This window comes from Microdochium trichocladiopsis (genome assembly GCF_020744255.1).
Source record: "Microdochium trichocladiopsis strain MPI-CAGE-CH-0230 chromosome Unknown B0I36scaffold_10, whole genome shotgun sequence".
Taxonomy (NCBI): domain Eukaryota; kingdom Fungi; phylum Ascomycota; class Sordariomycetes; order Xylariales; family Microdochiaceae; genus Microdochium; species Microdochium trichocladiopsis.
Genome location: NW_025763553.1, coordinates 1,852,309 through 1,877,853, shown reverse-complemented (window position 1 = coordinate 1,877,853; position 25,545 = coordinate 1,852,309). Strand labels below are relative to the sequence as shown.

General features: G+C 57.3%; 9 protein-coding genes across 9 annotated transcripts; 3 read left to right on the top strand and 6 right to left on the bottom strand.

Annotated features, from left to right (window-relative positions):
• Positions 1 to 163: 163 nt before the first annotated feature.
• B0I36DRAFT_377206 (Alpha/Beta hydrolase protein) lies at positions 164 to 1,867 on the bottom strand (the record flags this gene model as incomplete). Its single annotated transcript, XM_046160533.1, is given in 2 exon segments — positions 164 to 1,504; positions 1,517 to 1,867. The coding sequence occupies 2 exon segments, from the start codon at positions 1,865 to 1,867 to the stop codon at positions 164 to 166; spliced, it is 1,692 nt and encodes a 563-aa protein (XP_046007494.1).
• Positions 1,868 to 3,250: 1,383 nt separating this feature from the next.
• On the bottom strand, positions 3,251 to 5,682 carry B0I36DRAFT_334197 (uncharacterized protein). The gene is made up of 2 exons (XM_046155318.1): positions 4,807 to 5,682; positions 3,251 to 4,517 (listed from the first exon to the last, which is right to left on the bottom strand). The coding sequence occupies exons 1-2, from the start codon at positions 5,466 to 5,468 to the stop codon at positions 3,683 to 3,685; spliced, it is 1,497 nt and encodes a 498-aa protein (XP_046007493.1). The 5' UTR covers positions 5,469 to 5,682; the 3' UTR covers positions 3,251 to 3,682.
• Positions 5,683 to 6,011: 329 nt separating this feature from the next.
• Positions 6,012 to 7,746, top strand: B0I36DRAFT_377205 (threonine synthase; the record flags this gene model as incomplete). The annotated part of the gene is made up of 2 exons (XM_046160532.1): positions 6,012 to 6,110; positions 6,196 to 7,746. 2 exons carry the CDS (start codon positions 6,012 to 6,014, stop codon positions 7,744 to 7,746), a joined length of 1,650 nt encoding a protein of 549 aa, XP_046007492.1.
• A 385-nt stretch (positions 7,747 to 8,131) lies between these two features.
• On the top strand, positions 8,132 to 9,915 carry B0I36DRAFT_30955 (uncharacterized protein). Its single transcript, XM_046152144.1, has one exon. It carries the CDS (start codon positions 8,516 to 8,518, stop codon positions 9,647 to 9,649), a length of 1,134 nt encoding a protein of 377 aa, XP_046007491.1. The 5' UTR covers positions 8,132 to 8,515; the 3' UTR covers positions 9,650 to 9,915.
• Positions 9,916 to 10,177: 262 nt separating this feature from the next.
• On the bottom strand, positions 10,178 to 10,900 carry B0I36DRAFT_353963 (uncharacterized protein; the record flags this gene model as incomplete). The annotated part of the gene is made up of 1 exon (XM_046157253.1): positions 10,178 to 10,900. The coding sequence occupies one exon, from the start codon at positions 10,898 to 10,900 to the stop codon at positions 10,178 to 10,180; it is 723 nt and encodes a 240-aa protein (XP_046007490.1).
• A 2,627-nt stretch (positions 10,901 to 13,527) lies between these two features.
• On the bottom strand, positions 13,528 to 15,498 carry B0I36DRAFT_388026 (uncharacterized protein; the record flags this gene model as incomplete). The annotated part of the gene is made up of 6 exons (XM_046161211.1): positions 13,528 to 14,646; positions 14,709 to 14,776; positions 14,840 to 14,876; positions 14,937 to 15,115; positions 15,176 to 15,314; positions 15,400 to 15,498. The coding sequence occupies 6 exons, from the start codon at positions 15,496 to 15,498 to the stop codon at positions 13,741 to 13,743; spliced, it is 1,428 nt and encodes a 475-aa protein (XP_046007489.1). The 3' UTR covers positions 13,528 to 13,740.
• A 2,353-nt stretch (positions 15,499 to 17,851) lies between these two features.
• Positions 17,852 to 18,286, bottom strand: B0I36DRAFT_367707 (uncharacterized protein; the record flags this gene model as incomplete). Its single annotated transcript, XM_046159515.1, has 1 exon — positions 17,852 to 18,286. One exon carries the CDS (start codon positions 18,284 to 18,286, stop codon positions 17,852 to 17,854), a length of 435 nt encoding a protein of 144 aa, XP_046007488.1.
• A 1,240-nt stretch (positions 18,287 to 19,526) lies between these two features.
• Positions 19,527 to 21,025, bottom strand: B0I36DRAFT_275819 (phosphoesterase family-domain-containing protein). The gene is made up of 3 exons (XM_046151378.1): positions 20,795 to 21,025; positions 20,413 to 20,723; positions 19,527 to 20,337 (listed from the first exon to the last, which is right to left on the bottom strand). The coding sequence occupies exons 1-3, from the start codon at positions 20,912 to 20,914 to the stop codon at positions 19,608 to 19,610; spliced, it is 1,161 nt and encodes a 386-aa protein (XP_046007487.1). The 5' UTR covers positions 20,915 to 21,025; the 3' UTR covers positions 19,527 to 19,607.
• A 463-nt stretch (positions 21,026 to 21,488) lies between these two features.
• Positions 21,489 to 24,663, top strand: B0I36DRAFT_425030 (uncharacterized protein). The gene is made up of 3 exons (XM_046162305.1): positions 21,489 to 23,616; positions 23,681 to 24,021; positions 24,126 to 24,663. The coding sequence occupies exons 1-3, from the start codon at positions 21,690 to 21,692 to the stop codon at positions 24,360 to 24,362; spliced, it is 2,505 nt and encodes an 834-aa protein (XP_046007486.1). The 5' UTR covers positions 21,489 to 21,689; the 3' UTR covers positions 24,363 to 24,663.
• The last annotated feature ends 882 nt before the right edge of the window (positions 24,664 to 25,545 follow it).

The following is a 25,545-nucleotide window of genomic DNA, read 5'->3' as shown; positions in this document are numbered from 1 at the left end:
GTGTGTGTGTGTGTGTGTGTGATTGAACCATGGAGGGATAAAAATACAACGGAAAGGAGAAAAAGGACAGAATTAGAAGGCTGTGAGCTCTTTCTTTCTCTCCTTTTCGTCCTTCCCCAACTCCCTCCCCTTTTTCTGTCCTTTCTTTTCTCGCTCTTTTTCTTCACAGCCGCAACACGCCCACGTTGGCCTTGATCCACTGGTAGCTGTCCTGGCGGAAGTTGTCGGGCGTGAACCCGCCACTGTTGGCGTTGATCTGCATGAGCTGCCTCCCCTCCTTCCACTGCGGCCACTGCGGGTAGGCCGCTGGGGTGCCGGCGTTTGGGTCGAGGCTGGCCACAAAGCTGGTGAGGTAGCTCTGGAACGCGCCGGCGGCGTAGTTGGGCTTGATGCCATAGAAGAACTGGATGAGGTCGGAGGCATGGAAGGTGCCGAGGATCGGGGTGCCGTAGTCGTAGCTCGCGAGGTAGGACCAGGACGGGACCTCTGGGTGGAGCTGCGAGGTGACCTCGAGGAACAGGCGGCGGGTCAGGGTGAAGACGAGGTCGCCGAGGATGGCGGCGAGGCGCTTGTACTGCGGGTAGACGATGTTGAAGAGCCCCGTGCGGAAGGGGCTGCCCGCGCCCAGGGTGGCCGGGTACGTGGCGACCAGCGCCTGCATCTGGGCGGCGTCGGCGTTGTTGAAGAAGACGCGGCCCAGGTAGTCGACCAGGCGGGCTTCGGTCGTGATGTTGCCCTGGAAGAGGCTGAACAGGGTGCCCTCGTCCTCGACGTCGCCGATGATCATGGGCACCGCGGCGTACCGGCCCTTCTGGGCGAGGGCCTCGGGGCTCTCGGGGAGGACGGCGCCGTCGGGCCGCGGGAGGTACGAGAGCGCCACCGAGGTATAGCTGAGGATGCCGGGCACGCCGTTGACGGCGTCCTGGAACCGCGCGTATGGCAGGCCGCGCAGGCAGGCGAGGGTGTCTGCCGCCGAGCTGCAGCCGGCGTTGCGGACGACCTGGTCGTAGACGGCCTGGGCCTTGGGGCAGTCGACGGGGTCCGTGGGTGCCAGACTCCCGCTGTTCATCACGGCACCGCGGAAGAGGGGCTTGCCGTTGTACGTGTTGTCGCCTCCGTAGAGCGCCATCTGGTCGAACACGGAGATGGCACCGGCCGACTGGCCCCAGATGGTGACCTTGTCGGGATCGCCGCCGAATGCTGCGATGTTGTCGGCAACCCACTCGAGGCCCATGCGCTGGTCGAGAAGGCCGAGGTTGGACGCGCCGTCGGCCAGAACCTCCTTGCCGCCCAGGAAGCCGAAGCCGCCGGTGCGATAGTTGACCGACACAAAGATGAACGGCTTCTTCTGTGCCACCGAGTTGAGGACCAGGCTGGTGCCATCGTACATCTGGGCCGAGCCGAACTCGAAGCCTCCGCCAAAGATCCAGAACAGGACCGGCAGCTTGTCACCTGCCTTGGTGCCGGCTGGTCTTTGGACCCGCATGGTCAAGCAGTCTTCTGTCTGCGACGTGACCTTTTGTATGAACGGGTTGTTGATGAGGTCACCAAGGACCTGGGTGATGATGTCGCCGTCCGTCGAGAAGAGCATCTGCGGGCATGACGGGCCGGGCCCAGTGGCGTCGAACCTGCCCAGGTGCTTTTGCGATCTAACTGGAGGCCTGAGTCTGAGCTGGCCGACTGGGGCTTCCGCAAAGGGGATGCCTCCCCAGCTTTCGACGCCGAGCAGGGATGTCCCGATCAGGGTGCCTTGAGCAGTGTTGATGGATGTAATTAGACGCTTCTCAACGGGCTCGATTGGCGACGGAGCGGCGGCAGCCAGGCCGATCAGCACTGCTGCTGAGGCAAGGCGAAACGAGGTCTTCATGTTGGCAAGATGTGTGAGGAGACCTGGGCGCTCAAAGGAACTCGGCTATAAGGGACAGGTAGCAGAGTAGCCTTTGCAACTGGCAAGAGTGACCGCAAACGGTCTAAAGTTGTCGAGAAAGGCTGAGCACGAGTGATTGGCAGCGGCATGGCCAACACAGCAGCAATGACAAAAGAAAGTCCGGGGAAGCACAGCTGTAGTTATACAAAAAAGTAAAAATCCAGTATCGTCCGCCGGATAGAGCCCTGCCAAGCACTTTCGCCGTCGTGGAACCTTGAAGCAACTTCTCGGCGAAGACGCATTAAGCTGGCGGGATTCACCCTTGGGGGGTAAACGTTCTGGACCCCAGGAATCATGGGGAACCCCAGGACAAGGCCTGCTCCATGGCGCATGCAAGACGGCAGCCATTGCTCATGGCATCGGACGAGATTGCTCATTTCGTCTGGGGCACGCGGGCAAGATGGGAGCGCATGAAAGACACGAGGCGGTGCGGGATGGTGGGCCCGAGGAACAAAGCAATGCCGCTTGTAAGCTCCGCTCCGCTTTCCCCACGGGGTACCTAGGGCGGCGTGGAGCCACGAATTTGCTTGGTTTAGAGGGCTGTTGTTGACGGGTGCTACGGAATAGCGTTTGCGCGGCGTTCTTGTGAGGACGCGTTCCATGGACAACTGAAATCATGTGAAGAGAGGATGAGTGGTGGGGAGATCGCCAGGGCCGAGGCATGCAGCCAGGAACCGTCTGGAGATGGTGCACGCGGCTGCTGTATGGGCACAGTCGGATGGGACGGATTTGTTGGAGGCGCACAATAGCCGCTGCCATTACGTGCGAGGCGGACCTGGTGTGTGTCGACCACGAGGTCACCCGCAGCGCGTGTCTAGAGCGCCAACCATCGACAAGGGCTTGCCCAGCAATGCTGGATGTCCAGATACCCCGGCAGTCGTGAGTCTGCGGGAGGTGACATTGGCAGCTGATCCGCCTGCGGGGAAGCCTGTCACCAGGCTTCCAAGTCATAGGTGACCTCATATCGACAGCGATTGGGCATCTGGGGACATCCCTGGCACAAGCCCGTGGACACTCCCACGACACACACCGCTCACCACCCACCTTGTGTCGCACCGGCAATAAATCGGTGCCGGTGCCGCGCAGGACAAGAAAATCCTGCATTGCTTGCGAGCCCCCACACGATGGTGGCTGGGGGCGGCTCCGTCAGTCTTCGTGACGTGGGATAGACTCTGGCATGGGCAGGGGGGAGTCACCATCGGGCTCTGATTGGTGAGCTTGCCCGGCGTCCTTCCTTTCCGGGACTGGTTGTCATAATGCCAACTTATGCGCTTGGCTGTTGGACTACCGCTCTTGGCCCAACGTCCAAGATCCGGCAAAACTATATCGTTCCAGGGTGTTCCTGAGAGCACAACACTGTTGTGGGGGCATCTTGCCGTTGTGCTTTCACGAGTTGCGATTCGCTAGAGGTCGCAAAGCTTGTCACAGATCAACAATTGTCGTCCAGGCAAAATCTGGAAATGTCGGAGAGAAGAAGTATCCATACCGTCTTCCTAGTCCGAGTGGTCGGGAGTACCTTGAATCGCACTTGCCAAAGTGCTAGGGGTGAGTATGCAAAACACATGAGACTGAAGACGAGTTCTCCTCCCAAGGGCAGCTCTTTGACAGATCCCTGGCGGTTTGATATACTTCAGCGTGCATGGCGCTTTTGGTCAATAGCTTGTAGCTGAACTCCATCGTGCTCGGCTGCAAAACTCTCTGACCTCACTCATCTAATGCATGGCGTCACATTGGACTACCATTCGAGACCCCGCCTCATTGGAATGTCCAAACTGACAACCGTCCGTCGGGCGGACACCAGACCACGAACATGTCATCCGAGAATAGTTCCTGTGTGAACAGGTTGCCGCCGCCATCAAAGGAACCAAGCCTTTCAGGCTCTTTCTCCTCGTGGGACACGAGATCACAGAGAGCATTCTCCACGGGTCCAAGGTCCGTGGCGTGGCGGCAGAGCTCAACTTCCTCCTGACCCAAAATCTGTTTATTTCCCTCTGTCCTTACCATGTTTGTTGAGTGGGTATGATATAGTCGATTATTCCACAGGGCACTGGAACCAAAGCTGTAGTGGTGGTTGGACTCTACTTGGGTCAACCTGGATGAGTAGATGTTGTACTCGTAGAGGCAATCAAGTTGGGGCTTGTGTTGATGACGTTGACGAAAGGATATCTGATAGCTCCCGAAGCAATTCGACTTTTGGATTGTGACAAATGGTAACTCTTGTGGCCCATGTGCATTAGCGTTCACCTTGACCGGGACCAATTTGTAAGAGTCCGGCCTGAGTACGCCGTCTGTCACCTCATATAACCAGATGCTCACATCCTCGTGATCTGATCGGAAGGCGGACAAGAACGAAGACGTCGCCCCCGGCGTTGGGTGGACCAAAACGCCAAGATGAGTCCAGGATCCGCGAGACTGAGCGACACCGGTGATGTGGGATAGATCGTTGAGCGTTCCTTGCATGGATATCTCGGACATCCTGTTTGTAGCGAAGTCCCAGTCGAGCACTGCGCGCGAATCAAGGACAACAACAATCCTCAGACCCTCTGTTTCGCAGTGCCGCGGCATGCTCGCAATCCGCTTCCATCGTTTGCTGTAAAAAGTCAGTAGAGAGATCTTACATATGTCGCGGGCGCAGTATAAGGTGGTTGTGTCTTCTCGTCCTACTGGAAACTACATCTAATGAGCCGTGAAGGCGCGCAGATTGCGTGCTTGAAGAACTTCAGACCTGGCTGCAGAGTTGTCAAGAGTAAAACGGTGGTTCTACCAGTTGAAGTTTCACATCAGGCATCCATGACTGCGGGCTGCAGTGCTCCGACGCATTTGGTTGACATCAAGGCATTTCCGTCTCTGAATGGCACCATCGCCAGGGTCACACTTACGATATTGGCTCTTCTGCGTGGTTCCAAGCAAACAAATGGCCACCACCATACGCAACGACGAGCTGATCACCCAGGGCGAGCAAGTTCATCATAGGCGGGAGCATTCTCTCGAGGGGCGAGTAAAGGTATCTCCGTGTGTGGAAGTGTAGGTCATCGAGCACAAAAAAGGTCCAGCCAAAGCACCATGCGAGCTTGCCATTGGCATACCGGATTGTGGCGTCGTCTACCACTTCCTCGTCCGCCGAAGCTGTACGTGCAGGCTGCTGTTGTTCTGGAGGCTCGGTCAAATGAAAGACGGAAGAGTCGAAGCAGAGCTTGGTGTGAAGCACAGACTTGAACGTGCTAGCATCCCGGCGAGAGGTGGACGCAAAGGCCTCGAGGATCACAGACCGCGACGGCTGGGAAGCGTGGAACAGTGAAGGGTATGCGGCTCGCGCGAAAGCATAAAGAGGAACATTTGACAGCAGCCGGCGTCGCCAACCTCTGGAAACAAGTAAGCAAGACCCGAAGCTGGCGTTATCCAATAACTGCACGATTGCAGCCACAATCTCAAGCGGCGCCTGCGCGACTATGTCGGTCCCCGATCTGCTGGCCAGGAGAATGCGGGCAAACCGGAGCTGGTCCTCGTTCAAGCCATCCAAATACTGCCGCACCTCATCCATGTGTTTCTTGGAGCCAAAAGATGGCGCAGAGGCGCGGGCTTGTGTGGTCTATCTGGCGATGCAGAGGTGATGAACGGTGTGCAGCAAAGTACAGTTCCAAAAGTCCAGAGAACAGACGATTGTGCATCGAGTCGAAGAGATAAAGAGAACTGGCGAGACGCTCCTGAAATTCTGTAACAAGCCTGCTCAATTCATGTGCATTCGTCGGCCAAATATTCTCAAGGTGCCAGGCATCATCACAGTTGAAACATCATTCGCGACACACACTGGCGACTAGCACCAGCACGAGTGAAGACTTGATGGGGGGCGCCATGGCTGAGTCATGCAAGCGTGGAGGGGCTGCAATGGACCCTCGTGCCCCGAGGTCGGGGCAGTGGAGGGGCTATTGGCGGCGCCAACAAACCCGCCCTTAATAACTCGGATCGGACCGGCCGAAGACCCAAAAAAAAGTCGTCGCGACCACCATCTGCATCCCCAGACCATACGCCTCTTTTTGGCTTCACAGCACCCGCGCGCCAGATCTCGGTCGTCACTATCGCAATCATGCCTGGCGTGGTCAACGGCGACGCCAATGGCTCCAGCGAGCCTCGCACTCACAGCCCCTCCCAGCGCTACCTCAGCACCAGGGGCGAGGACGTCGACGTACGTGGGACCCCCCTGAACCAGCACCAACAAGATGACGATTCTGGACGCACGGGACGCCACTAACAGTGTCTTTCTTTCGCAGCTCTCGTTCGAGGAGGCAGTTCTCAAGGGCCTTGCCTCCGACGGCGGACTCTTCATCCCAGAGCACATCCCTACTGCCACTGAGTGGCAAAGCTGGAAGGACCTCTCCTTCCCCGACCTGGCCCTCGAGGTTCTCTCCCTCTACATCTCGACAGCAGAGATTCCCCGGGACGACCTCAAGGGAATCATTGACCGCAGTTACTCGACCTTCCGCCACCCCGAGACGACGCCTCTGCGCCACCTCCACGACAACCTCTACCTCCTCGAGCTGTTCCACGGACCCACCTTTGCATTCAAGGACGTTGCGCTCCAGTTCCTGGGCAACCTTTTCGAGTACTTCCTGGTGCGAAAGAATGAAGGCAAGACTGGTGCTGACCGGCACCACCTGACTGTTGTCGGTGCCACGAGCGGCGACACCGGCTCTGCGGCCATCTACGGCCTTCGCGGAAAGAAGGACGTTTCCGTCTTTATCCTGCACCCCAAGGGCAGAGTCAGTCCCATCCAGGAGGCCCAGATGACTACGGTGCTGGATGCCAACGTGCACAACCTCGCTGTCACGGGCACGTTCGACGACTGCCAGGACATTGTCAAGGCTCTCTTCGCCGATCCCGAGACGAACAAGGCTCTCAACCTGGGTGCTGTCAACTCCATCAACTGGGCCCGCATTCTCGCGCAGATCGTCTACTACTTCCACGCCTACTTCTCCCTCACCAAGTCGGCGGCCGATTTCAACATTGGCGACAAGGCTCGGTTTGTCGTGCCCACGGGCAACTTTGGCGACATCCTTGCTGGATACTTTGCGCACAGAATGGGTCTTCCTGTGGAGAAGCTTGTGGTTGCCACCAACGAGAACGATATCCTGGACCGGTTCTGGAAGACTGGCAAGTATGAGAAGCAGCCAGCCCACGGCCCGGAGGCGGAAGGCGGCCTCGAGGTCGACGGCGTCAAGGCGCACGAGGACGGAGTCAAGGAGACACTCAGCCCGGCCATGGACATTCTGGTGTCGAGCAATTTCGAGCGCCTGCTGTGGTTCCTCGCATACGAGTTCGCCGCCACCGCCGGCATGGACGACGAGTGGAACAAGAAGCAGGCCGGCCAGGAGGTCAGCACGTGGCTGAAGCAGCTCAAGACGAGCGGCGGGTTCGGCCCCGTCTACCGGGACGTCCACGAGTCTGCCAAGCGCGACTTTGAGAGCGAGCGGGTCAGCGACTCGCAGACTGTCGACACCATCAAGGAGTACTTCAACAAGATCGACTACGTCCTCGACCCGCACTCTGCGGTGGGTGTGGCTGCCGCTGCGCGCTCGCTGAGCCGCTCCAGCACCACCCCTCACATTTCGTTATCCACGGCGCATCCGGCCAAATTTGCCGGGGCTGTCGAGCTTGCCCTCAAGAGTGAGGCCGGCTTTGACTTTGAGAACAAGGTCCTGCCGACCGAGTTTGTCGGCCTGGAGTCCAAGGAGAGGAGAGTGACAGACGTTGAGAACAGCTGGCAAAAGGTCGGCGAGATTGTGCAAAAGCAGGTTGAGGAGGAGCTCAAGGGACAAAGGTAGACGGGTCATGGATTCAAAACTTGAAAAAATAGATCTCTGCATTCTCTCTCTCTTCCCATGACCTCGTTCCAAGTGTGTAGGAAGGTGGCCTACGCTTCTTACCGTCGAGCTCGTGACATGGTGGACACGAATGCAATGCACAAGACATCCAAACCCTACACTTAGATCAAGCAGTACGTTACACGAGCCGGGCGGCCTTGCGATGATCATTTTCCGACGCCAGACACAACACACAATGTGCTCTAACGTGCCCGAACAATATTGGACAGAATCAAGACCGCATCCACCTGTCCGCACCAATTGCCCGAGTGGGACCTACCATGTGTGACCGTGGACACGATCGGGTGAAGGACAGGTGCTGTCAGTCCGCACGAGGAGACCTGTGCAATATGACCACGCACCCAGCATGTGTGAAACATTGAAGACGGCGAGGCGGAAAGGTCTGCGAAGCCTCGCACAGCTGTGTCTCGCCAGATGTCCTTCTGACTAGTCCAGCCAGACCTGCTCCATTCCTACTATCCTTTGATCGGTCGACGGTGGAAGCGTTTTGTGGAATGGGGTACGGCGTGAAGAGTCTGAGAGGAAGATAAATCCCACGTGGCCGTGGCAATTGTCTCTCGGATTCCAGCAGTCGTTCACTCTTGCGCCTCCGTACGGATTATCGATCGTCAAACTCCTCCCAGCGAGCAGCTTGTTGAACTTTGAAGCGCGGCCTAGGCACTCAATAACACCTGCCCCTCAGAGGTGTTCCGCCCGTACATGGTCGTTCATGAAATTACACGAGCAACCGACACCGCTCACAGTCTCTACATACCCCAGACTCATTGAGCAACCACTCCAGCTCGCCATGCATTCTCCCGTGCTCTCGCGACGCGCGATATCTCTCCGCTCCGTCCCAAATATAGCCCTCCTTTGGCTCTTGGCTGTGCACTTGCACTCCTCTGCCTCAGCAGCGCCTATTTCCTCAATCACCGTCCATCGCGTCCGCCAAGAACCCACGCCGCCAGAGAGGGAGACATGGGCCATCAGGAACATGTCCCGCGTCTGCTCGGTCGGGGACAACCTCTGCGAGTGGAACTTTGTCATTGACACCAGCCCGCCGTCGTCGCCGGGGCACCAGGGATCCCCGGCGGATCATCACGCCACCATTGCCGCTGCCGCCGCCGCGCTCGCCGGTCACCACGAGAGCGTGGAGGAGGGCAAAAGTGGTGGGGATGATGTCCTGGGTACCTCTGGTGCTGGGAGTCGTCGTAGTCGTCGTCATCATCTTCAACGGAACAACGAGGCAAGGCGAGAGCAAGGACCCATCTCGATTCTGGATATGTTGAGGGTGACGATCACCGATGCCTTCGCCTTGTTCTATGGACATCATCATGACATCAAGAGCGGCAACAACAACAACACTGATATGCAGGATAGCCACGACGGAACCCGCATACTAGCAAGACAACACACCGCAGCCACAGCCTCCAAAATGACAGCGGCGGCAGCCCTCCTCACCCCCTGTAGACACCTCACCTACTCCGACCCCGGCCAAGGCATCCCCGCCTCCCGCGCGACCACGACCGCAATAACCACCTGCGGCGCATTCAGAGTGACCTCTGGTTGGACACGCGCCGTCGTAAGAGTCGGCAATGCCGCTACCGCCGCCGGGGCCAGTGCTACCGGGGCCAGAGTTAGTGGTGGTGGTGGTGGTGGTGGTGGTGGTGGTGGGTTCGATGAGATCATCGCTGCCGCCGCCGACGATGACGACGACGACGACGGCTTCACGGTGCTAAGCGTCGTCGATGCAGCGCGCGGCGTGCTCGTCTGGCCTGCGTACTCGGATTCCGAGCTCCTCAGCGCTGCGGCGGGCGGTGCGCCGGTCGGGGATAGGAGGTATACCGTTGAAAAGATTCCGTGAAATCTAGCCAGTTTCCCCTTTGGCTGGAAAAGGGGATATGTGAGTGTTTGGGCTGATTTGCGGTCGTGGAAGGGGCGAGTTTGTGCTGGAGTGGAGTTTTAGGTCATTCGTTGTCTTCCCTGCGTGTCGGGTCTCTCTCCTTTTCTACTCTTTCCATTTTCTATTTTCTTTTCCCCCTCTCTCGGAGCATAGGGTCCAGTACCAGGAGGAGATAGGAAAATGAAGAAAGCACACTGATTCAAATGTCTTTCGAACGATCCAACGTCATTGTTGTGCTCTATTGTCTCTTCTTTGATTCATTAATCGTGATGTGAGGTGTCTTTCTATAAACCCAAGCACTAATCCGAGCTTCCAAGGGGGAACACCCGGCACCTGAACGGAAATACCAAAACAACCTGCGGGGAAGGTCGCAGCTCTGTCATCACGAGGGGTGGCATGACTCCGGCTACATGCCCATAGGCCCCTCCACTGCTTCTTGAACAAAAGCAGCAAGGGACATTGGGAACCGCCAGAAACCTGCACCAGAATCTAATGCTTGATCCCTTGCCGCCGCACCCTCTCCGCCTCGACGAGCTTGTCGAACCGCCAAAACGCCGGGGCACCCTCGAAGAACGTGTTGCCCGTCCACAGCCACCACGTCCTGCTGCCGACGTCGACGCTGTGCTTGGCCAGGCGCGTCCGCGCCATCCACCACGCCTCGGTGATGTGGATCAGCAGCACGGGCACCACGATCGCGCGGGTGAGCCAGACGAACCCCCCGGCGCCGCCCGCGAACGAGGGGTACACGCTGTCGACGACGTCCCACGCGGCGGTGCCGGGCTTGATCCAGGGCAGCGCGAGGGCGGAGAGGAAGTAGAAGGCGACTCCCGCGAAGGAGGCGATCCCGCCGCCCTCGGGGCGCGTGTAGCTGTTGTCCATCTTGATGTCACTCAGGCCGAGCTTGGCCTGGGCCGTCTTGGCCATCTCGACGAGGCGGACGCGCGACTCGGAGAGGGACGCCATGGGCGGGGATATGGCGACGGTGTGTGCTGGCTTTGTGCCGGAGGCCGACGTCTCGATGTGCAGCGTGTCGAGGGTGAGGTCGGTGAGCTGGGCGCCGCGGGCGGCCGAGGCGGGGATGCCGTTGAAGGCGCGCAGGTAGTGTGCCAGCTCGGCGGCGTGGTCGCGGTTCATGTGCGTGATGATGCGGGCCTTGAGGGCGTCATCGCTGGGCGGCGCGCCGGGAGCGGCGGCGGCGTTGGCGGTGGCCATTGTGCTCTGACTGGGGTGGCTCTGTTTGCTGGACGTCGATGGTCGTCAAAACCTGCCAAAGGCAGCGCACCACTACCGGGCTGGTGGACGTGTCGAGTAGCGTAGAAGGCGGGCGTTGCGAGGTTCTATGCGGTGGGGATGGAGAGTCGACGGTGCGGCGGTGGGCGTTGCAGTTTGGATGTGGGGGATATTACAGTAGATCGCCAGGCGGGGAACTCGGCACCGGAGGAAGCTGGATCGGGGCAAGGGCACCGTGGCACAGACCGAGGCAGGCGGTGGCACCAGTGGTGTGGCCCTGTAGATCTACCATTCCTGCTGCCAGCAATGCCCATCGTATCGCTCCGCAGGGTCTATTCAACGGGGCCAGGAGTGTTCAGCCAGCGCGGAATATCTCCTCTACAGATCTACATATCGCGGCATCCAGATTAATTATCCGGGCAGCGTGCCTGCATGGCGGCAGGCCTCCACTAAACAATTGGCGCCCAGATACTTCCGTTCTAGCGCCACGTCAAAGCACGCCTACGCACTTTCTCTCCCCCTCCGGAGAAACACAAACCGGGCGCTAGGGACTGTTCGAAACATGCTGGCAAAATTAGCACGCTTGGTCGGACGAAATGCACCGATCCGGGCAAGCCCGTCCCCGCGGGACGATCCCCTAGATCTGCCCGCCGCCCCAGGTCTCCTGCAATGCCGGCGATAGTGCGACGAGCCAGCACGTGCGAGCTGCATCAGCATGAAGACCTAGGGACCAAGTCGGCCCTGGAGACACCCTTCACAATGACTGTCTCTCGGGGGGCCATCACATGTCTGCGTATGTTCATGTGCCTGCTGCTTTTAACATCAGTAATGCCTGCACTGACAACCTCCCACACCACTCTGTCTGGCCAAGCTGTGGAGAATATCCCATCCATCTAGATCTATCCATCTGGCGCTATTGCGTAACTCGCCCGGCGACTAGATTACCACTCCTCCGGACCCCAAAACATAGGCCTCACTCAAATGGGGCTTCGCATGCTGCGGACCCGGCCATGTAAGGCACCCGCATCCTGAAGCCCTCAATGGCGTCGGCACATTCCTTCCCGATTCGGCCAGGGCTTCTAGCTCAGGCACGACTTGTCAGTCACCCTGTGCTGGAAAGGGAAAAGTCCTGGCAGCCAGACAGGGAAATGACAATCTGACATTGGCAAGCCTTCCCTCGGCCCCAAGGATGTCATCATTCCCATGGGACTCGAAAGACAGCATCCGGGCTCCGATAAAAATGTGGCGTGGCAGCCATGGGTTCCTGGCAGTCAGGACCGGCACCCCTGCGTGGCTGTCTTGTCAAGCAAAAAACGTGGAGAACGGAGCTGTATGCCTGTCACTCACCCCTCGTCAGGTCGTGTCATGCACATGGCATGTTTCTCCCCAGAATCACAGAAGAAACGAGTCATTGTGGTTCGTCCTCAGATTTGACAGCTTTCGTGCTTACTGGACAGGGCAAGGGCGAGGCAGGGGCATTTTAGTTGTTGCTGCCATGCCTTGAGCCAGAGTGCCTGTTTTTTCTACCTGTGGAAAGTATTCCCTTATCATCGTGCCAGAATTGCTTTTCTCTGGGCGTTGTGCTAAACGCAGAACATTCACCAGTGCCTGGTAGACGGGGGGCGCCACAAAGCTGATAAGCTCTGGAGCACGATGAAGCCACTCAAAACCCTCCAAATAAGGCCCCGTCACTTACTTGCTACCATAAGGATAGACTCGACCATGGACGGGAGTTGGTATCAGAGGTCGGATACCACTTGGGGACTTCAACAGGGCGCTATCCCCAAAACTGGCGGGAGAAGCGAAATCCTCAGATCGATTTCCCCACTCTGCCCGACGGGATCTTGTGACTTGCAGCTTCGCCATCTAGCACCGCTCGCTCACTCACGTACCTTGCCTTAAGCATCGCTCAGAGCTTGGGGCTCTTTGCCAGGCACAATCTTCCCGGGGAGTCGCTCTGGTGGTCCGACCGCCGCCAAGACCCTGCCATTGACAACGACCACCACGCACCTCGCCGCGCACAATCGCGCGCGCGCGCAGCAGAGCTCACAATAACATGTGTGCGATGCTGGTTCCTGCTCCCCTTCATCTTTTGCAAGGACAAGGCAGGCAGGCAGGCAGGCAGTAGCAGACGGACAGGCGATTACGGGCGATGACCCCCCGAGCCAGCACAGCCCTGCTCAGCCCCCCGTCCATATCCAGCTCAAATCGATCTGCTGTGTGGGCCCCTTCGCTTTGACCTGGCACAGCAGCAGACTCTTAACTTACTTCATTCGCTCGCAGCTCGATCGGGACCAACCGAGTTGGAAACCCCCCCGTGTGCGTGCGTGCGTGCGGACCTTAAGGTACGTACCTAATGCATGCAATGCAGCTGCCCAGCCCACCTGCAGGCACACGCCGCATGCATGCACGCGGCAGGGTTACACTACATACAGAGTGTTTATTGGACAGGGGCCAAGGAGAAGGGTGGTGGGGATAGGGCCTTTTCTTTTTTTTTTCTCCGATCTCTGTCGACAGCCTTGCGAAAAGGCCACCGTTGATGTACCAGCTCGCTCGAAGAGCCTACCAAGGATTGTGCAACATGATAATTGAAAAGCAAGGAGACCAAAGATATTTCTAAGTGTTTATTATTCTTTAGGTTTATGTTTAATCTGCAGAAGGTCCTGTCGTTCCACCCGTCGCTTGAGGGAGTAACTGCGCTCTCGCGGAGAGGCACGTACACAGGGGTCATGTTGCAAGGTATCCCGGGGTGATCCACCAGGGATTCCGGATACAGCATCGCAGGTGTCCGATAGTCTACCCTCCATACTGCCAGCTCGTGGCTATCTCCATTGCTGCTTTGACTGACGCCAAGGGTCGTCCGTAACCTTGACGGTCCTGGTGACATGTATCTGCCGCCCGCCGTCATCGCTCAACGACGATCCGTCATTGAACGGATATGCCGTTACAGCATGTACCTGAGCTTCGGAATGACCCTTGATGGTCGTTCCGAGTTCAATCTGGCTTTCGTTGTCGGCTCCCGGGACAATGCTTCGAGAGTTGGAATCCGACTGCCAGGGCCTCTTTCGCGTGCTTGACCCGTCTGTCCTGCTCGACTGCCCATAGCGACTTCCTTTCGCCGTTTTTGATCGTTCCCCAGCCGAGTCGGCTGATGATCCGCCAAAGACCTTGGGCAGGTATCTGCTGAGGAACTGCCGGATAGCTGGCAAACAAGCGATGATGATAGACACGTGGACCTCCATTGCTGTCCAGATGAGCGCGTCTGTAAAGTCCCACGTGGGGTTACTCGTCGTCGTGAACAAATGAAGGTGCGGGAGCCTAAGACAGCTGATGACAACGACCAGAATACCCAGGCTGAACATGACGAGAATGCCGGCCTTTTTCCGCGGATTGGTCTGCAGCTGGAACAGGTAAGGAAACGGCAGTGCCATGACGATAAGGTCAAGGGCAATGTTCAGCCCAGCACTGGCAAACGCCATGGCTTGGATGTCGACACACTGTTTCGGGCCATAATCTCCCTGCCATGCCAGCCATATAGACTCTATCGGCCAGCACTGGAAGATCTGTGCCACAATGAAGGCGAAACTGGTCGCGATGATGAGGCCCATGGTAATGAAGACGATGTTGCGGAACCCACGGCTGGGGAAGACGCGGAGGTAGAAGCCGAGAACCGAGATTTTGGTGAGTGCGAGAAGCAATAGGTAGAGGCCTTCATCAACATAGAAGAGCTGTTGCGAGAGTGTTAGTTGTCTTCGGTTCCGAGATACTACTTGCTCAGTCTGAAGCCTACCATCAACGCGGTTGTGACCTTCTGTGGGTCAACTTCCCAGATGTCTCGACCAAAAGCTGTGATCCGGGCTGAAAAGGTGGCTGTTAAGATGATTGGACATGAAGTATGAGCGTATCGTTTCGTGAACTTACTGTACTCGCCCAGAACCGTGAACGCAATCCAGAAATACTAAAATGTGGTGTTAGCAAGATTGACTACGCAAGCTGTTCCTCTGGGCTAAACCCGTACCAGTGTGGCCATCATGACATAGTCGTCGGTCTCGAACTTCTTGAATATTGACCACCTCGCGTATAGGCGCACTATCAAGCACAGCAGAGTGAACGCCTCAATGCCGATGAGACCAGTCATCAACGGAGTGCGATCGCGAGGTTCTATGCCGCAGGCGTCGCTTTGCACTTTCTGAAGCTCTATAAGTCGGAAGATGGTTAGGCACGGGCTCTTTCTTGTGTCGGGTGTTAGTCGCATACTGAGGGCCTCGGGTACTGTGCAGGCGGAGAGCACGCATTCGGTGACGGAGGCGTGGAGGCTGGCGCTTGTACACACGCACGTCTCGTTGGTGATGCTGCCGCATTCTGACTGAGGCACAGCCTTCAGAATACAGGTGACCTGTATCAAAAAAACAACGTCAGTCCAAAGATTGAAAGGCATATAGAAACCGTGCCACGGCCGCGCTGGGTGGGAATCGACGTACACCACACTTGGGAATCTCATTGACGTATTGGAGAAGATTGGCCTGTGTCTGGGATACGACACAGACCAAGATGACGAGGAGGAACCATGGATACCGCATCTTGAACCCCAGCACCGGCTGTCAAGGGGACGGACCAACAAGCACTCGGATTGGAACAGAGAAGCCCTCACGCCAGAGCCGTGGGCAGGACATGGCTTATGAACCAGCTGGGACAACATGGCCTGCAGCTCATGTCAACGCACATGAGTGGATCCTGTGCCTTGGCTGATCCAGATGCGTACTCAGTCGCCGCACACCGGACAGCCGGGTCCAAGTGACACCCGCTCATCTCGACAAGGGTGCCGGCGGATCTAAGATGACAAGCAGGGATCGGGGCCGTCGAGAAGGCATGGAAACCCCAGCGGGGTGGAGGGTCCCGATGCGCCCATAAATCAGTAAACGTGCTGGCCGAGGCTGCTGCGCCAGCCAAGTGTGATGGTGGCTTCAAGTGCAGAGGCCCGCAGGGGTCCTCCGGGGCGGCCCTGGGAGATCTGTGTGTTGGTCGAGCGCGGGCGTTGTGCTGATCTTGTGCGGCACCATCTTCGGAGGAGGCTCAAGCACAACTGCGTGTGGTGGGCCGCGCAAGTACATCGCGCGAAAGACTCCGAACTTTTGAAACCTCCTCACCGGTGCCTGAGCGTCGGGCAACGCACGAGGTTGGGATCGAGACAAGTGTGTTCCAACCGACGGGAGAGGCACAGATGGAGAGATCTTGAGTGCTCTCAATGCACACCTGGCTACGACGCCCGATGGTGCCTTCCCCCCGATTGGGTCCACACCTGGCCGCGGTCTCAGGCACGTCTTGGCCAGGCCGCCATTGTGTTTCTCAGCGATTCGGTGGCTGCAGCAGAGACAAACCAGCTTGACGCTTCTAAAAGCCCAGGTGTGAGCACAATTCATCTCCGAGCCGCGAGCATCAACGACCTCGTCAATTCCTGCCGATTCGGCATCTCTGCCTGAGACTAGAGCTCTAGTGTTTCGCCGGCCAACCATGAAAGATCTGGGACTCCTGTTCGAGGCAAGGCGACGTGCTGGATCACTGCCAGATAGTTAGTCTCTTGACGCCGTCCAATCGGCATGATCACCGTCTCCGTCAATGGTCGCACAGTGGAGTTGTCTCAGTGAAAACCCGATCTGGCCCTGCACAGGTGAGCCGGCGCCATCGTGGCCACCGTAGCGTATGCGTCGGGACATTACTGGGACTTTTGCGTTATGCTTAGCGCCACAGAAACGCCGGCGCGGACGCCACAGAAACGCCGGCGCGGACGCCCTTGCTTCATCTGCGGAAATGCCACCTGTAGTCGAGGTTGGCCAAGTTGTTGAGCAGACAATGCAGCCCCAGCCACGCCCCATTCCACGGCACCCAGTTAATCATCATCCTGTGGCTAAGGACCACAAGGTAGGTAGCGTACCTCTAGACTACTAGGACGACAGCAAAGACATCGAATCTAATAACACCCTTGCGCCACACTTGAGCACATATTTAGACGCCATGCCCGCTGCGTATCGTTCGCCCTGTGTTGGCTTACACTAGCCAACAATCTCGGCAAGTCGGGACTGGACATTCTGAGCAATGGCAAGACAGGTGGACAGGCACATTCTCCCCAAGAGCGGTGCTTCGCACGAGTTGTTAGCAAGTGATTGTGGTCACTCACACATCTTCGTTAGTCCGTTCTCTTGAAAAAGCTGATTCGGACGCGGCGAATTGTTACAAGGGTCACGCTCCTGGCCTGCCTAGAACGACCAAATTAAAGGCCACTTCCGGCTCCAACGCTTCCCAAGGTATGGTAAAACACAAGCCTGGCATATTTGCAGAAACGCGGTGTCAATTTTCGTTCCTTCCGGATTACTACTCATCGCACGTTGCTCTAGACTGCTGGCGAGTCCAGTAGAACCAGGCTAGAGCTCCGCGTGGCATGAGCCGGATACACAATAGTGTTGTTTAGCCACGATCCATCGGGATCACTACCGAGCTGGGCTCTAGGCTCCATGCTAAAATCGCGCCAAATTCTAGAACCCTTTCTCTGCCAGTGGGCTCACGACCCGTCCGTGGTTACCGAGCGGTATTAAGAAAGCCGGGTAACAAACGACCGACATGAGGAGTACGCGATGTGACTGTCGACTTGTGCTTTGGTAAGCTGCAGCGTCGGTCATATCGTACCTTAGTGTCTCCCACGGCGGATCACAAATCGTGCTCCACCAGCAAGATGGTAATTCGAATCCGCCTTATGATCATTCGCCGGGCGTAGTCGCATGTGACGACTGACCGTCTCCTGCTGTCATTCACGGCAAGACAGGGTCTCCGATACTGAGCCGAATGGCGAAGACCAGCCCGGAAGCTGGTGCCAGCCCATTGCGGTCGATGCCCGGTTAATGGGTGAGGCCAAGCAAGGCCGCAGTGTTTCCTTCCGCCTCAACCATAGCCCATGCCCTGTTTGAACCAACCGGTCAGACCTCTCTCCTGCATCCTGGCGGCGAACTCGGTCGTGCTCGTCACTTCCTCAAACCCCGCTCCCCCGCCCCGGTCGATGCTGGCCAACGGGTCAGGCAATGCTATCGGTTTGACATCAACCTGCGCGACAGCGGGCTTCTGCACGCACTGGAAGTCCTTGTAGCGCAGGCTCTGCACCGTCGCCACCCAGTCCGCCACGCTGGCCTCGTCGGCGGCCTCGGCGTACATGATGCCTGGCGCGCCGCCGCTGCGCACGAGTACGTAGGGCACGGCGTGCTGCGCGGCGGCCTTCCTGACGCGCTGGAGCTTCTTGCGGCTCGTGATGTGGTGCGTGCGGATCAGCGTGGTGAAGACGCGCAGCAGTGGTGCTGGGTTGGCTGCGTTCTTGGGGTTCATGATGGCATGGCTTCCTCCCCCGCGTTGCGTGTTGCGTTGCGTTTGCTGCCGGTCCAGTTTGTCCTGCAAAGACAGGCAAGCGAAATCGTCCCGGCAGCATATGAAAGCCCGCCAAAAGGCAGTGGGAACCAGACCAAGTCAGGTGCTCTCTGAAGAAACCCCTCGGGACTAGGTTTGAGATCTCGGAAATATCTGACGTGCACATGTGGATCCTCCAAGTCCCAGACTCCACACGGTATTATCCCAGCATTAACAATGGCAACTTTTGACCACGGCCCCCCGGTCGTCGATCACCACCGCCTGTCTGTCTGTCTCGTCTGTCCCCCGGTTCCTGTTGCCAGATCTCCCAGAGCGGGTCACCGCTGTGGATTTCAAGTTCAGGCCCGACGCGCGCGCGCGCACTATCACAGCAATAGCATCTCGTTATTCCCCACGTCTAACCCGCAGGGAATTCGTGCTAGGGGTGTGTCACGCGGAGCGGATGCAGGTGATATTATTTGGAATCTTTTCCCATTGTGCAATATGAAAACGACATGTGATTGTAGAGGGGTTTACTACACAGGGGTTTGGACAGAGACGAAATAAGTCACCGCGTAATAGCAGAGATTGCAGACAAGGCAGCGAAAGAGTCCTTCAGCTGGCTTGATTAATGCCTGGCTAAAAAAGCGTAGCCAGAAAACACAAGTGCGGCAGTTCTTCAGATGAGCTTTGAATGCCCCGAGAATTTGGAAATAACAACCGGAGGAGTCAACGCCACGACGTTGGAAAAACGTGGACACTAGATCTCAGGCAAAAGTTATGTACATCGATAGTTCAAGTAGTTTCACTTGCTGTGTAGGAGAAGCCAGACTTCCATACAGCCACTTAGCGAAGCACATGTCAATGCAAGTTGCATGATCGCTCATGAATAGTGCACTCCAACGGGCGCAAAGAGGAACAAGGACTGTGCAGTTTCATATTTTTCGTCAACGTTTCCTTCAGTCGCAGTGCTGTGGCTGCTCGTCTATGTTGCTTCTTTGGGTTGTCGGCCTACCCTTTGAAGAATTAGAACTGATTCCCGGGAGGCAACCGATGGTCGTGCCTGGTTTCAAGCGGGACAAAGAAATCTGTCTTGTCTGCGTCGTGGGGTTGCCATGTCCATCTTCGTTTTAACCAAGCAGCAACTCCATCTATTCACAATGTGGGGAGATTCATTAGGGAATGGGGAACAAACATCCGAGAAAATCTTGAGAATATGAGCAAGGAGTGAACTGCCAGGTTGATTGGGATTTAACAAATTCAAATATGGCAACTGAGATATCTAAGCGGGAGACTGCTTATGTCATTGCAACGTATACTCTGGAACGTTGTCCCCGTCAAACACATAATGCTTGCCATCGTACGGCGTCTTGATCTGTCCCCCGGCACCGGCACCATTGCCCCACGTCTCCTTGATTGACTGGAGTATCCCTTTCCCGCCAGCACCGACCAGATTAAGATTCGGCGCCGGCAGCGTCGTGAGCTTGGTAGTATGGTTCATGTTCAGAAACCCAGGGTATGAGACCGAGTTGTTCACCCGCTCGGCGTTCGGCGGATCCATGTTCTTGTATCCCGTCTTCTCCGCGACGACCCGGAACACGTTCGCTCCTACATCGTACCGGCCCAGATTGGACAGCTCCCAGTTATTCTGCACTGTGGACAGGATGGAAAAGTGCGTATAGAAGTCGTTGTCTTCGGTGCCACGCAGGTCCGCGGGGACTGCGTTGCCGAGGAGCAAGGAGACGATGCGGTTCGGCTGCGAATAGTCCTCCGTCTCATCATAGGTCAGTTGGATCAAGGTCCGCTCGGCGAAGATCTTGCTGTTGTCCTTGAGCAGAGGTTGGAGGAAGTCGCGTGACCATATTGTAGCATTTTCGAGCGTTGTATCGTGACCGTCGTGGAGCATGTTGGGCGACATCATGACGAATTGAGGGACTGTGCCTTCTGCGAGGCTGCGCTTGAAGTCGTCGAGGGAGCGGACATTGATGAGCTTGAAACCATGGTTCGCAATGGAGTCATATGAGGCAAAGGGGCTACAGCAACCCAGGTAGTGTCAGCAGCGCATTGGAAAAATTGATTCAGGGGGAGATGGCGGGGAGATGGCGTACTTGTGCTTCCTGACATAGTCTACGGTGTACCCGTCCTCTGCAAGACTGGCGTTACCTAGGTACCCTGGCGAGGGGATGCTCTCCATTGCGGCAGACCATGAAATACGCTTGTCGTTTAGAAGGTCGACAATGGTCGACACGTTCTTGGGGATGCGGACGACATCGTCGTGGTCGAGGCCCCAATAGTCGCCTGCAATGGCGGCGAGGTAGTTTGGCTGGCTGGGGTGCGTCTGCGCGTAGTACCGGGTCTGGAGTATGCCCTGCTTCCGGAGCTCGGCAAAGGCAGAGTCGGCGGTGACCTTGTCAAAATCCTGTGAGGAGAGGCGAAGCAGGCAGGTTGTCAGTCTGGACCCTTGGCGGTAAACAGCGGGAGCGCGCGTACCTGATTCTCAAGCCAGATGCTGATGAACCGATCAAACGCCCGGCCAGGGACGAGGTCGGCAGCCGCGACAAGCTGCGCGCAGGCGGCAAGCAGGCCGAGACGGAACAGACGGCACGCCATGAATGTTACAAAGGCGTGAATTCGCGGCCAGACATTGTCTCCGGTCCGCGCGCAGAGTGGAAAGACGAGAGGACAATAGGGTGTTGGGTCAAGGGAGGGGACAAGATGCACCACAATGATGATAGTGGCAGGGTGTCACATTGATAGGAGCCGCTGCCGCAGATGGCTGGCGCTAGGCGGTCGGATCGGGCATGGCGCCGTCTGGGGCCGCACCGCCAAGACCGGAGCCTCTAATGGTAGGGGCTTGAAGCTCTAACTCGGCCCTCTCAACCCAAGCTGTTGGCCCAATTCAAAACGCAGGACATTGCACATGTCTGACCTGACCCCTGGGGAGCCTTCACGACGGTAATCGCGGCAAGGGACCGGCCGTGGTCCTTGAAGCAGGCGAGGCACTAACATGCGGCGGGAACCCTACCTACCTTGGTAATTAGCAAGGCCAAGCAGCAATGGATGCCTCGTCAGGCCAGGGAGCTTTGAGTTGAGCCGCAAGGCACGGCGTGGTCTGCTGACTAAGCTGCTGGTTCGCTGTCAAATCCTTTCCTCCACCACCGTAAAGCCGAGCTCTGCTGCTCTCGGAGCAAACACAACCTCGGATTTGCAGACGGGCCGCCGCAGATCGCCTCAAGCCATCCGCCGCCCAGTGCTGCATTGTTTCAGGCCCGGCCCTCTCGGAGTCAAGGCTGGCTCCTCCGTCCCGGCACACGGCCCTCTCCGCCCCGTGCTCTCCGGTCTCAACACCGGCCCCGCGCAGCGTCACACCACCGTCACCGTCGCGATGCCCGAGCCGGCCCAGAACGGCGTCGCCGGCCACGACGACGCCTCCAGCACCCACCACGACACCGAGGCTGAGGACCAGGACCAGGACCACCATGACTCCCACGACGACCATGCCGCCGGCTCCTCCGATGCCCAGGAGCCGCCCCGCAAGCGCCAGCGCGTCAGGCTCTCCTGTCTTGAGTGCCGCCGCCGCAAGCTCTCGTGCTCACGTGAGCTGCCCTGCGACCGTTGCATCAAGTCCGGCACCGCCGACCGCTGCACCTACGAGCCCCGGCCGGGCTCCGTCAGCGGCCCCGTCTCGGAGCGGTCCTCTTTCGCGCCGGCTGCGCCCATGGTCTCCTTCGACCTCGACAGCCGCCACCCCAATCACAATCCCCTCCGTCGCAGTGTCGATGCATCACTGTTGCGCGAGTCGGCTCGCGACCACGACCGCGTCCGTCGTCTCGAGCTCGAGGTCGCACAGCTCAAGGCTGCCCTGGCAAAGCAGGCCTCGCTCGACGGCAGCACCGTCGTTGCATCGCCACTCACTCACAAGGAAACCCGGCCTGAGGAGCCGTCCGAGCCCGTCGCTCCCATCATCCCAGATAACCCCGACGGTCTCGAGTTCAAGTTTGTGCGCGGCCACAATTTCAAGGCTCGCTACTTTGGCCCGCACAATGCATGGGACTCTGTGATCCAGCTCAACGGCCTCCAGTTGTTTATGCGGCAGACCGCAGACCAGTGGCTACGGCCACTCAACATACAAAAGAAAGACCGTGACAAGAGGCGCAATGACCGCATGAAGCGGTTCATGGAGCCCGGGCTCGACCTCGAGGCACTGCTGCCCCCCAGGGACGAGACTGACTCCCTCATTTCCATCTATCTCGACCAGTTTGAGCAAATTCATCGCATCGTGCACGTTCCCACGTTCAAGAAGCAGTATGCTTCGTTCTGGGACCCGGCGAGGACGAGATCGGCGGCCATGACGGTGCTTGTACTAGCGATGATCTCTGTGTCGGTGTGTCTGGATATGACCGTGTCCAACAAGTTTGTTGGCGTCAAGTCGAGCTCGTTCCAGCGTGCAGCCAAGTGGGTGAAAGCCTGCGACAATTGGCACGCGAACCAGAGCCACAAACACCGCATGCTCATCCATTATCAGATCGCCTGTATGCTGTATATGGCAAAGCGTGTCAATATCATCAAGAAGAAGAGGTTCTGGTCAACCACTGGCGTCCTAGTTCGAGACGGCATCATCACGGGCCTGCATCAAGACCCTGAGCATATGAGCGTGCAAGTCTCGCCCTTCTATCAGGAGATGCGCCGACGTCTATGGGCGACCATGGTCGAGTTTGATGTACAGTCTTCGGTCGACCAGGGTGTTCCGACGCTGATGAGCCAGGTTTACAACGACGCGGACGCGCCTCGGAACATCGACGATGACCAATTCGACGAGAACACAGAGGAGCTGCCCGAATCCAACCCAGATGACAAGTACACGTTGTCATCATATCAGCATCTCAGTCGGCGCAGTCTACCATTGCGCCTGGAGCTGACGAGGATCTTGACAATGTCGCGCGGCGCTCTGGACTGGGAGCAAGCACTCCGCTACACCGAGCTCTTGACCCAGGAGATCGACGCGCTCCCGGCATGGGACATTGACACGGAGCCTGCGCCCAACAGCATCCACAAGCCCATCCTGGCTCACACGTTGCTGCATCTTCAGCTCAAGCAATTTTTTATCCCGCTACTGCAGCCATTCATCAAGCTGCGAGAGAATCACTCCAAATTCCAGATCGCAGAGTTCCTCTACTACAACACTGCGCGCGATATCGTCATTGCGCATGATAAACTATTCCAGAGAGGTATCAGATCGCTAAACTTCCTTCGGGAAGATACCATGAATGCTGCCGTAAACCTGTGCACCGTTTCATTGCGTCAGCCCAAGGGTAAGTCATCGTCCCTACCTGCCACCTTTTCGTGACACCCCCAGACCCCGCTAACGCCCAGCAGACAATTCGAGCTGGATCATGTCAAACGCCCAAGAAACAATTAGCCTGATAGAAAAGTGCATCGCCATGAAGGAGGATAGGATCCTGCGGTGCGGTCACAATGATCCGTGGGGCTACTCGTCCATGTGCGCTGCCCTGGGCCTCCTCGAGACTCATCTCGGCACCAAACCGATGGAGCAGGCCAAGGCATCGGCCGCCGAGCGTTTCATCAGTCTGCACTACAGGCTGGTCACGAACCAGCAGTCACCCATCACGAATCCGCAGATGTCGCATGGCACGCCGGGTTCGACAGTTGGTGCGGACTCTGCAGGTCGGGTTGGCGCGTACATGAATCATGTTAAAGTATGTCATTCTCACTCTGTGATTGCAGTCTTGTCTTTGCTCTCCATTTGAGGGGTAGCCGCCTGCCTGTAACTACCGGCATACTGACGTCTTTTCAAACCCAGCAGTCCGATGTCACCCCGTACACTGTGCAGCAGCAGCAGCAACAGCAGAACAACGGCATGTCGCTCGGCAACACGCCGTACCTGCGCGACGGAATGCCGATCTCCACCCCCTGGCTGCTCCCTTCGGGCGACACCAGCCAGGTCCTGCCCAACCCGGACTTCAGCCTCGAGGGGCTCGGCACAGATCTGATTGACTTGTGGCCGGATTGGGCGGAGAGCAGTGCACCATTTTCATGATCGGCATCCCTTTGGTCGAGAGCCATGTTTTGCTGGGGCCTTTTAGCAACGGGGGAGAAGAGAATGAGCGAGAAGAAGGATACCCCAGAGACGTAGCGGAAACCTTGCCGATCCCGCCATTCGAAAAAGTTCTTGCCATATATCCCATGTATAATTGTATATAGTGTCCTGCTATTGCTTATTAGTCGATGCGTCTGGGGAAACAGCCTCCGGCTTAGTCCAGCACGAGGTCAATGACTGAGGGGTTGCCCCTCGCTTGATCACATCCGTCACAGCCAATGTCACTTCCCACTGCTGAGCTTTTTCTCATTCTGAACATGCCGAGCAGTGACTTCTCTGCGTGCCCGTACTCGCCTCGCTCGCTCGCGAGAATGTTCCAATGCAAAAGAGCGCTTAACCCTGGCAACAGCCGTCTTTCAACGCCCTCGAAGCCCGCGCACACCTGCCAATCACGCAGTCTTGACCCCGTCGCCACGACTCCACGAGAAGCTCATGTGAGCGTAAGAGGATAAGCGCCAAACTGGAATCACCGGCATCCTTCATGTGCCACTGGAGGTCTTGTCTACGTTTTAAAAACAAAAAAAAGAATATCAGCCATACCCGGAAACCGGACTTTCGTGCATACTCCAGGTTCTATCGCTACCACGTTCAGCCATCGTCAGCCCTGTTTTCCCGGGGGGGCCTTGGTCTGTGTGTGTGTGTGTGTGCGCGGAATGATGCAGAAGTCTTTTGCTTTTTCTTATATCCTCCGATGACCAGGGCGCCAGAAAGCGGCGGCTCCGTGCTTCGTCCCCTGGGGGACCAGCCACGTATCGAGATTCATGCAGGCAAGGTGGCTGGCTGCATTATTAAAAGACAAGGCGTGGAAAGAGACTGCGCTTTATTCAAGCTTGTCGGCATTCTTTTTTTTTTTTTTTTTTTTTTGCAAAATGGGGCACCACCATTTATGCCAATATGGAAGCCACCGCAGCATCCTCCGCTTCCTCTAGCCAACGTGCGTCATGTGGTTGGGAGACTGAGAAAAGGACGGGACACGAGCCTCGTTCTTTGACTTCTCGATGCCCTTCAGCGCGTGCAAATGCGGACAAGGCGAAACCATGACGATGATACCGAGAGAGGATGACAAGAATGCGCGGCATTCATGACTCGGTCTGGAGCGCAGGTAAGTTGGTCAATGAGAAGC

Bases quoted from the DNA above. Each gene is read 5' to 3' on its own strand.
- B0I36DRAFT_334197 (XM_046155318.1), bottom strand. From the start codon at position 5,468: ATGGATGAGGTGCGGCAGTATTTGGATGGCTTGAACGAGGACCAGCTC. The intron at 4,518-4,806 runs GTAAGTGTGACC...GACTTTTTACAG, and splicing joins CACGCAGAAGAGCCAATATC to CAAACGATGGAAGCGGATTG.
- B0I36DRAFT_30955 (XM_046152144.1), top strand. From the start codon at position 8,516: ATGAAATTACACGAGCAACCGACACCGCTCACAGTCTCTACATACCCC.
- B0I36DRAFT_275819 (XM_046151378.1), bottom strand. From the start codon at position 20,914: ATGGCGTGCCGTCTGTTCCGTCTCGGCCTGCTTGCCGCCTGCGCGCAG. The intron at 20,724-20,794 runs GTACGCGCGCTC...CTCTCCTCACAG, and splicing joins GCATCTGGCTTGAGAATCAG to GATTTTGACAAGGTCACCGC. The intron at 20,338-20,412 runs GTACGCCATCTC...GGGTTGCTGTAG, and splicing joins GACTATGTCAGGAAGCACAA to CCCCTTTGCCTCATATGACT.
- B0I36DRAFT_425030 (XM_046162305.1), top strand. From the start codon at position 21,690: ATGCCCGAGCCGGCCCAGAACGGCGTCGCCGGCCACGACGACGCCTCC. The intron at 23,617-23,680 runs GTAAGTCATCGT...AACGCCCAGCAG, and splicing joins TTCATTGCGTCAGCCCAAGG to ACAATTCGAGCTGGATCATG. The intron at 24,022-24,125 runs GTATGTCATTCT...TTTCAAACCCAG, and splicing joins CGTACATGAATCATGTTAAA to CAGTCCGATGTCACCCCGTA.